At 39.0% G+C, this 9,940-nt stretch overlaps 1 protein-coding gene across 2 annotated transcripts in view; it reads right to left on the bottom strand.

The window, feature by feature from the left end:
* Window positions 1–4,060: 4,060 nt before the first annotated feature.
* LOC111324847 (non-structural maintenance of chromosomes element 3 homolog) overlaps window positions 4,061–9,940 on the bottom strand; it is a 9,130-nt gene continuing 3,250 nt past the window's right edge. The window contains exons 7-11 of one of the 2 annotated variants that reach the window (XM_022928507.2): window positions 7,963–8,042; window positions 7,622–7,664; window positions 7,194–7,256; window positions 5,690–5,804; window positions 4,061–4,983 (exon numbers count right to left, since the gene is read on the bottom strand). In XM_022928507.2, the coding sequence (XP_022784242.2) occupies window positions 4,897–4,983; window positions 5,690–5,804; window positions 7,194–7,256; window positions 7,622–7,664; window positions 7,963–8,042 (388 nt within the window). In that variant the 3' untranslated portion in view covers window positions 4,061–4,896. Of the gene's footprint in view, window positions 4,984–5,689; window positions 5,805–6,043; window positions 6,318–7,193; window positions 7,257–7,621; window positions 7,665–7,962; window positions 8,043–9,940 lie in introns of those variants that run through there. The other variant, XM_088760923.1, reaches the window with a different exon arrangement.

The raw sequence follows: 9,940 nt of genomic DNA, 5'->3' as shown, positions 1-9,940 counted from the left end.
CAAAAGAGCATTATCTTTTTCGAGGTGCATATTACGAATAGAAGAGATGTATGGGTTAATTAAGCTGTCAAGATAGATTTAATATCAGTAAATAACTTTGGTTAGATCATGTTACAAGGTGAAATCAATAACTGAAAATTTATTTTCAAAAAATTAAATACAAACTCCTTGCTGAGTTATTGAATTTTCAGCAGGTGTTTGACGTTTACGAATAACTATAAAGACTAGTTTCTATTTCTTGTGAGCCTATCACATTTGCATAGTTGAATAAGGTTAAAGGGCTTGTTCTGAATATAGCGTTAAATATTTTCATTCTATTTCAACTAAGCGAAGACTAGTCATCAGTTCCATTCTAAAGGGGTAACAGCAATTATAGACGATGGCCGGAAATTATAAACGAATAAGATTGGCCAAAATCTAGACTAAACGAGACAGATTAGCACTCGTTCTACTTAGATATTTGAATGAATCAGCCCAATCTGATAAACAGACACACCATCACAGACAAAGCTTGCATCTATTAAAATTCCGAATGGCTAGCCCCTGGGGGTAGGGGTGGAATGGAAAAGAGGCTGGTCAGAGAAGGGGAGCTTTTAAATCCCTCAATCGGGTGGAACATTGAAGAATAGCGCAAATGACGATGAAAATTTTATAAACTTATGTTTAGAAGAGTGATATTGGTAAATTCAGAGTATAACTTAGTACAGTAAATAAACAACGCTGCATCTAAATAATAGTTTTCCGGGTGTTGGCTAATCACTTGGGGCTGGTGTGTTATGTAACAGATGATCACGTGGCCACAAAACATGATATAAATGTTACTTGAATGAAAACCAAACTGCGGTGACAAACGTGACAAGAGGAAAAGGTACCTCACGAAAATATGGCTTGGTAAGTTGTCATTTCATGAGCATTTCGTTTGTATGTTGAAGCATTGGGACATCAAGTTTACAAAGTCATACTTTCACGTACAATGTGATTCTTTAGCCAGGCTTAGCGACGGAAAATGTGCAGTGTGGGTGTTTTTTTTTTTTTTTTTTTTTAAATTTTAACCATAACCTATGAAGCAGAATCTGAGAGTTTAAGGTTTAATATAAATATTCAATAAAAATTTGTTTTTAATTATGAGCATCATTCGCCAAGACAACACAGCCTCAGACAATTTGTACCCCTCATGGAGGGTTAATTTCCTCAAGATCACGACTCAAAAGACGCCTGCAGTTCGAAACTTAACACGCTGATAACCTCTTTAGCTATCATACGATCATGTTAGTAATGGGAAGTCCTAATTAAACGAAACAAAGAGATAATAGGTCAAATTATCTGGTTGATAATTCAGTCCAGGTTATTATAATAATAGAAGAACTAAGAACGACAATGATAATAATGATAACAGTAATAACAATCAAAATGACAGCGAGGACGACAATTAAGATATTAATATATCAGCAGTTATTAATCAAAGTAATTATAACGATGAAGATATTGAAAACACCACTGATAAAGATATCACCGATAATTACAATGGTGATGATGAGGATGATAAAAAAAAATTGTAATAGTAATAATATTAATAATAATAATAATACTGATAGTGATGACTATAAAACCAAGTTGAGCTGCACGTAATATCCTAATGACGTTAATTGACGTCTTTCTTTCTATCCCCTCCCACTCCCCCTTAGCTCTCCTCCCTCCTCCTCTCTCCTCTCTATCTCCCCCCCCCCCCAACCTCCGGCGTAATATTTTTCGATGCATACTCGACAATGGTCTTAGGTTGAAATTGAATACCGCACTGCCGTTATCGAAAAAAAGGAGGGTTGGGAATTCATAAGTGAGAGGGGTGTGAACAGGTTTAGTATCCAACAGGCAGCAATTATCGTGGCTGTCTGTTGCTTAGGCTTTCATACCCGCTGGTACGAAAGATAGCAACCGACACAAGTAAGACTGTGCCAGCTTGGATTGGGTCCAGCAAACGGGACACATGGACCAGTACGCAAGACGTCCTCTTACCAGGCCCTGCTTTTTGAAAAGACCGTTAACTATAGAATGGAAGTTTTCCGTGCATTTAAACACACTACAAGGGCAAGCAAATAACCATTGATAAAACAAGAAAATACCCACAAACAATCAAATGGACTCCGAAAAAGCATTACACAAAAGTACCTCTTCCCCAGGATAGCTTTTCTCCCCGCGTTGATACGAGGAGTTACAAAATGTGGCCTGGAAATGAGCTTTAATCTGTGGTTTTGCACAGTTTCCACTCGGCCAATCAGCGGCGGTTACATCTCTCAGCCATAGAGGCAAGCCGATTCTTGCACATTCCGGGTTTTCACTGGGCTTTTTGATGTAAGAGCGAAAATAACGATGGAAGCTTGCATGATGTTGACAAAGAAAATGGTTTATCAACGTCAACAAACGCTGAGGTCGATTGCTAAGCGTTTGAGCTCCAATTTTAGCTATGATCTCCTCTTTAGACTTTATTCGCTGGTGAGAATTAGACACTTATCACTTCGAAATTTAAAACTGTGATTGATGATATGTCCTGAGCCAGAGCGAGCGTGGGCATAGTCGATAGTCTGTTTTGAGAGCTGCTTCTGAAGAGAATTAGATGCCCCGACACCACTTTTCTGCTCCAACTAACGTTAGCTTTCTGCTCAATCGACGGCAACAAAATGTTTCAATTAGAATATTTACCTTGTCTGCATAACAGGGAAACAAAGCATCACCTCAGTGAAAGCTCTGATTGTATCGTCCAACTCTACGCAAAACCGAAAATTTTGCGCAGCACCACCTACCAGCCCATTGCCTTGTTATTAGAAACTGCATCCACCCAATGAAAAAAGTCCAAACTATCTCCTCTGTATCAAATCATCGCTTTCAAGGACCCTAGAATACCAACGACAGGTCTAAAGCCCTTTGTCCCACCATAAAAATACATAAGAGCAGCATAAATTGCAGTAACAGGAGGTACCCATGTGATCCTACAATCCTGATAACGACTGACAATATGTCGTTATTTTCTCGATCAGGTAGATTCTCGTATGCTTGTTTGTACTTGCCCATGCGCGCAACTTTCTTACCGTCGTTGACGATCACGGTACAACATATGTAAGTTTATCTGGTAAGTATTGCAGACTACTCATCTCAAACTCCTCTTCACAGGCCAAGGCACGCGACTTTTCCATAATCACAGTGACAACATAAGCAAGTTATTATTAGACATCAGAACTGCATCTTGAACTTAATCCTATTAAACTGTTACCCCTTGGAGGAATTTCACCTATCAGGTTTTCGCCTACACCGAAGGGTATTAATTGTCGTAAAGATATCATTTACCGTTATCAGTGCGTGAGCTAGGAACCCGCTAACTACTCAATTCGTTATCTTAAAATATTCAAGTAGATTGAAGATTTATCAACAGCAGAGGATCAAGTATAATCTGATGGTCTGTTTGTGTCATCGTCATTCCAAAGTGACAGCTGAGCTTTCGTAGACCGGCTCTTAGTTTAAGGTCAGCTCACGTCATAACCTCTTAGTGATTTTATCAAGCTGGCGGAAATAACTCAACGCACCAATCAGAACCCAAGGAGGAGAATAAGAGGTTACGGCCTAGCGCTTAACAAAATGCGATGGAAAACATTACGGTTCCAAGGACAATGTGGCAGGTACTTTGTGTAGTCAATCAAAATATTAATGTAGAAATACCTTCACAAGAATACCCCTCCCCTCCAACAAAAAAGTTTGGAAATGGACCATGTAGGCGTAAGGGGGCTCCCCGAGAGCAGCCATCTCGATATGGTATAGCATTAACATCTCTCTTCCCCTCCCCTCCCCTCCCCTCCTTCCCCCGCTTCCCGGGAATGAGGCAAGAGTTATTAATCTCAAGGGTTAACTGCGATAGGAATCACTCCAGAAAGTTCCCACCTCACCCTCCCCGGTCCCCGCTAGCCTTATCCGTGGGAAGTTCAGCACTAGTTGACCCCAGGGGTTGAAACAGGGCTAAACAGGATGAGTTGATTGTCGAGAGAGATATTCTAGATAAGGAACATCACACCAATGCAAGACTCCTCATTTATATCACTTTGAAGTCAGATGGTAAGAATTTTTGCTGACCAACCAAAACGCTTCCAACTGCCCTATTAGCGTTTTATGGGCCAGTTACAATTCATTGCTAAAAATAAAACATTTACAATAACTCAGAGATCGAACGCATTTTTTGTTTGGATAAAACTCGCACTTGACCTTTTTCGAACCGCTCTATCATCTTCCAGACTCGACGAAATGAGTTCAACCAAATGACGTGATTGGTATAGCAGTTGTCGAAAGATATGTCTATATTTGAAAATCCTCCAATCGCGCTGAAAGAGCGCTTTGTTCAGGAATATTTGCGTACATTTAGCTAACTTAACATATCTCACCCGCCAAACTTAAAGAACTGACTTGCAACAAATCTCTTCAGGCCGTCTTCCAAGTAATCTCCACTAGTCTTAATGAAATCAGAATGCATATCAGTTTTCCTCATTCACGACTTCATGGGAAACCCTACGCATTACTGCAAAAAGAAAATTTTTTACAACCGACTAGCAACATAAATAAACTACAACCTTCTTTTGTCATGGATTTACAAATACCCACAAATTGACCTAGCGAGTTTCACCAATAGTCTTTGCATACATGTAACTGTAACGATCGCATTGAAAACATTTGTTTGGGCAATATAAAGTATGTCTATCTTTTTTCCAATTTAGTCCTTCTTTCATCTTTGTTAAATAAATCCGCTATGGCCTGAGATTCAAGGAAATGACCAGCTGGCGAGTAACGAGTTAAACGAACAGGGTAAAATGATGACGGACAGCCATCTTTCTTATTAATTCCCTAGATTAATATTTCCCCTCACTGGGTGCTTCTTGTTTCGCTTTGTTCTTTAGCAATTATCTCCTTCATCTGGACAGTCCAGTCTTCCATTTGGGTGTCATAGATCTACGAAATATCATGAACAAGAGTAACTGAAGAATATCTGAAGTCTAAAGGTGTAGCGATCGACTGTGTTAAAACTCCTTTTGCGTAGCTAGACTGTACACGAATGTATATCGCGTTCCTCATTTGTTACACCACTCTCCTTTGCATTAAATAACTGGTCAAGGTTTCGACTCGAAGCAACTTGACTGTCACAAGAACAGTTTTTTAAAACGATGTTTATGCACAACACGAAGTGAAGCGAAACATGCTTCAAGGAGATTTCGGATCGCGCAATACCGGAAGTGGAGATTATTCCTATTCAGACTCTCTTCCCCCCGCTTCAACTTAACCCCTTTTGCGCCCCGAATTCAACACCATACTGGGACACGAAAAGAAAAATCAAATTTCTTTCACTTCTTAGCTAACATGAGAGACCAAGACAGAATTTCACCTTACAATATCAAAACAATATCAAGGAAAAAAGGAATGAGCATAAAGAAAAAATGTTAACTAGAGAATTACTAGTTGATCCAATAGTTAAAATTTGCCAAATTAACATCATAGAAATTATATGGCAGACAGAAAGGAGAATTACTAAATAAATGAGATCTTGAAAGTAAAAGGGGAAAACCTTGTCTAATCAACACTTAATAATTATACAGATGTGTATTGACAATTCAATAACGAAAAAACAAAACATAGAAAATGAACTTTGCCGGTTACATACCTCAGACACAAACTTTAGTACACGTCGCCAAGTGAGCTCCTTCTCTGCTCTAGCTCCCCATCTGTATTCATAAGCAGCCTCCTCACCTCCTATAACTTTCTTTCTGTCCAAGTAACTACAACAATTGCAGAAAATTACCTTAAGTGTCTACTGTGTGAGTGGCACAGAAAGAACTTAGTTATTATGGCTGATTTCAGGAATTTATTATAAAGGAGGAAGTGGGGGGGGGGGGGGGGCACAATAGCCCTTATCGCATTTACGCCCGCTGTGCGAGAGCTCAGCGGAATTTGAAGTTTCGAAACGAGGCTATCGGGTCACACAGATAAAACTGTCAAGTAAAATCGAAGCAAACGGTTACGTTTGGAGGCATTTTTATTCATTTTCTTAAGGATACAGCATGTTCTCGTCATGGTTAGACATTGTATTGCGTACGGGTGCAACAGTCTATTCAGTGAACGGCAACTGACGAGATCCACAGGTTTAGGATCGAAACCGCGGTCTTGCCAAACACGTTCAACTATCAAACTAGAGGCGAACAAAACGCACATAAAAAACCTCTCAAATAAAGAACTTACAAACGACCAGATTAATTTACTGGCAAAAGGGCTTATATTCATTCCAACACCCGCTACAAAAAAAAAAAAAAAAAACAGATCAGACAACAACTATTGTGTGACTTTGATCAGTTCGCAAGGAGGATGCGTCTGATTTACATATTCCGAGGGGAGGACAAAAAAACCCATTCCTGCCACGTCAAATCTACATGGATACCACCAATACAACAACCAGTAGCCCTTGAAAGCTATTTAGAAGAGGTTAAAAGTGACCTTTTAGAAATAGAAATTACAAAGCCAAAAGATAATTTGCTTCCGGCCGAACGCAAAGCGCTGAGGGCCTTGAAACGTGACTCCGCTGAGTTAAACCTACACAAGGCCGACAGAGGAACAACAACCGTAGTCATGAACAAACGCGACAAAATTTTGCCGTTCCTTTCCGAAATGACAGCCATTCTTTCAATCTTCCTTTCGTGATGCCAGGACAATTACCACTAAGAATTTTAACCTTTTCCTCGGCAGAAAAAAGCGCAGATTCCCCAGAGTTATATGGTCAGACATGGAGTGTTTCTGGTGTTTCTCGAGAAACGTTGACCCGATAGCTTCGTCCTGAAAGTGTAACTCCGCGGACCCTTTGCATTGCAGACACAAATGCGATAAGGGCTATTACTTTTCAACTAACCCACAACACCTCCCCCCCTCCTCCATTTGCACTTACACACACTCACAAAAATCAACCCAGGAGTATCTATTATGCCATCTTTTCTTGGCAAGTATATTGGTGTCAGACACTGTTAGTATTAATAAATCCACAGGTCAGTTTGATATGGGAGAGGGGGGGAGGAGGGGGGGGGGGTCCACACACTCCAACCGTCTGCACCTTCCTTAAGGATCTGCTGAGGATTGTTGTCATGATCACCCCTTACCCGAAGTAAATTTCTTGAACTCACCATTGTCTCACAAATTCCTGTGATATGAGCTTTTCTGAATCACCAAACACTTCATGCTCTTTCCTAACAAACAAACGAACAAATAAATAAATAAATAAATTATGATGAAAACAAAAGAAAACACGTCTGATGGAGACAGGGATGTAAGAATACAAATTCTGCCACTGGTGAGTTCCTCTTAACTACTTTAAATATTTTACAAGCATTGAGCACTAGTTGTGCCACAAGATAAATATATTTTTTAGTCCTCTTCAGAGAAAAGTGCTATTTTAACTTCCCCCCAAATAGTGCAAAATAAAATGCAAAAGAGTTTGCTAGTTACACTAGAGTCGTTTGACTTTTGACAGTCTTCAGTGATGAAGGCTACAATTAACAATAAACTGTCCCAAAAACAATGGCAGTTATCTTTCCTTTCATTGCGCACTTACTTTGGTTCTACACCAAGCTTCTTCAGCATGTGCCAAAGTTTAGCTGGATGGAAACAAAATAATACCAAACAATATTATGTAAGTCTGATCATTCCATAAGCTGTATGCTGCGTGTACTGTACCAGGGAGTTCAACAGACATGCAGCTAACAACCATTGATTCAGAAATGATTCATTAGGACACACTTATTTATAATGCTGGCCGAGCAATACATATATGTACAACTATGGCACAACTCAGATTAATGAGCCAAATTACCACTCAGAAATACTTATGATAGTGATGGATATAGACCCATGCAGTGCCTCAAATTAACTGTACCTCAGATATAATATACTTACATTCAGTGAGCACATGATCAGACATAAAAATCATGCCTAACACAACCATCAACAGACCCATCTTGGGAAGATCGTCACCCCTGAAACACAATTAATGCAAGAAAAGGTACTGTTGGTGAAGACAAGTGAAGATATGACTCTCACTGGAAGGTCTTCTATGAAACAGTTAATAAAGAAAATCTTTTTCCTAGGAGAAATTAAAAATTTAACTTCTCTGACAATTAACACATCATGGGTGGTGAGAATTATAACCCTTTCACTGCCAAGATTTTATTATTATAATTTTCCTTGCTATCTCCCGTACAATAATGTTAGTTCTGAGAATTTGAAAAAGAATCAACTTATGATTCCCTAACTGATATAAATTTTCTTTATTCTCTTTACTTGTCTGCTTGATATATGTGTTATTATAACCAAGCATGTGGTCAAGATAGCTGGATAATAGGCCATTTTACAGTTGTGTACTTAGTTGCCAAGTCTTTGATTCAGAGTGAGGCTAAAGATGACCTTGTTGTGATAGAGACCTGTATCTAGTTAGCATGATAACAATGTGATTTACATTTGAAAGGCAGCAAGGTTTGTATCATAACAAGGTCATCTCTAGCCTCACTCCCATTCAAAGGCTTGGCAACCAAGCACACAACTGTAAAATGGACTTTTGGCTGAGTTCTTTTTTCTCACTAACATCCAGCCATTTTGACCGGAGAAGCTTAGTTAATAAAGGATTTATTATATTGCAAAAAGACTTTGCTTTCATTATCAAAGAATTAAGAATGACTTGTCTATATATTCTTTGAGAGCCGGGAAAGAAATTAAGCCAACTGTGTTTGTAGCACAACAAACTTACAAGAGTCGCGCAGACATTTCTATTTTCTAGGTTTTGACTATCTTCCGTTGCTTTTTGTGTTTCCATCGCCGAAATTGTTCAAGAAGTATGAACATAGTTGTAATTTAATTTTTTTCATGAATGGGATCAATGCAGGCAAGATGGGCTCATCTTGCTTGCTACGGTAGCTAATCAGAACACAGGATTCACTTCATCTCGCCCACGGGTGCTGTGAGTGATGTAAAATAATGTATTAATATTGTAAAGAGAAATTCTGTCTTTTGCTAGAACAAATTGGTTAAGAGTTAGAAGGTGATACTTTGATAGATGACCACATTCTCTTAAACCATCAATTTACATAGAATTATGACAGCATAGAAAGGAGAATTATTAATTTGGACAGTGTAAAACCCAGACTGCGGACTGCAGACTGCAGAGGCCAGGGGTAAAATGCAGACTGAGGGTAAAATGTAGACTGCGGACTGCAGACCAGGGGTAAAATGCAGACTGCCGATTGCAGACCAGGGTTAAAATAGAGACTGAGGGTAAAATAAAATATTAATAATAAAAAACAAGACTTAATTGGGAGTGTTCCTACCTGTACCCGTAATTTTTTTTCAAAATCCCGAGAACTCAAACCAAAATATTCGCCTTAGTCAAACATATTATCAACCTCGAGTTCTTGAACTTCCCATTTTGTTAAACCAAGTTTCCCAAAAGTGCCCAAACTGATTGTAAGGCTATGCATCTTACCTTTGTTTACATGAGGGCCATTTTGAATTGTGCTTTTGCAAATAGGTCTGGGACTGAGTACTCTTTCAGAGTTCAAATTCTTCATATGGCCTTGGAATTGTTTGGAAGACAAGGCAAGCAAAACACGACAGCACAACAACAAGGCAAGGTAAACTTGTAGGTATCAAGCATAGCTTATGAAAGTCATTAATGCAAATTATCCAAAATTACCATGAGATTGTCATCCTCGTTTTCCGACATTTTATAGTGCCATGTGACTTGGGGACAAAGTGACTTTTATACTGCAGGAAGCGGCCTTTGTGTGGTTCATGAGTCCTGACGTGACATTATTTTACAGGTACAAACACTCTTTATTTCATCTTCAAGACTCGTTTTTTTAATTATTAATATGTTACCCTC

Source organism: Stylophora pistillata, chromosome 5 (genome assembly GCF_964205215.1).
Source record: "Stylophora pistillata chromosome 5, jaStyPist1.2, whole genome shotgun sequence".
In the NCBI taxonomy this organism is placed as follows: Eukaryota; Metazoa; Cnidaria; class Anthozoa; order Scleractinia; family Pocilloporidae; genus Stylophora; species Stylophora pistillata.
The sequence above is the reverse complement of the archived record's forward strand: the minus strand, read 5'-3'. Positions and strand labels throughout refer to the sequence as shown.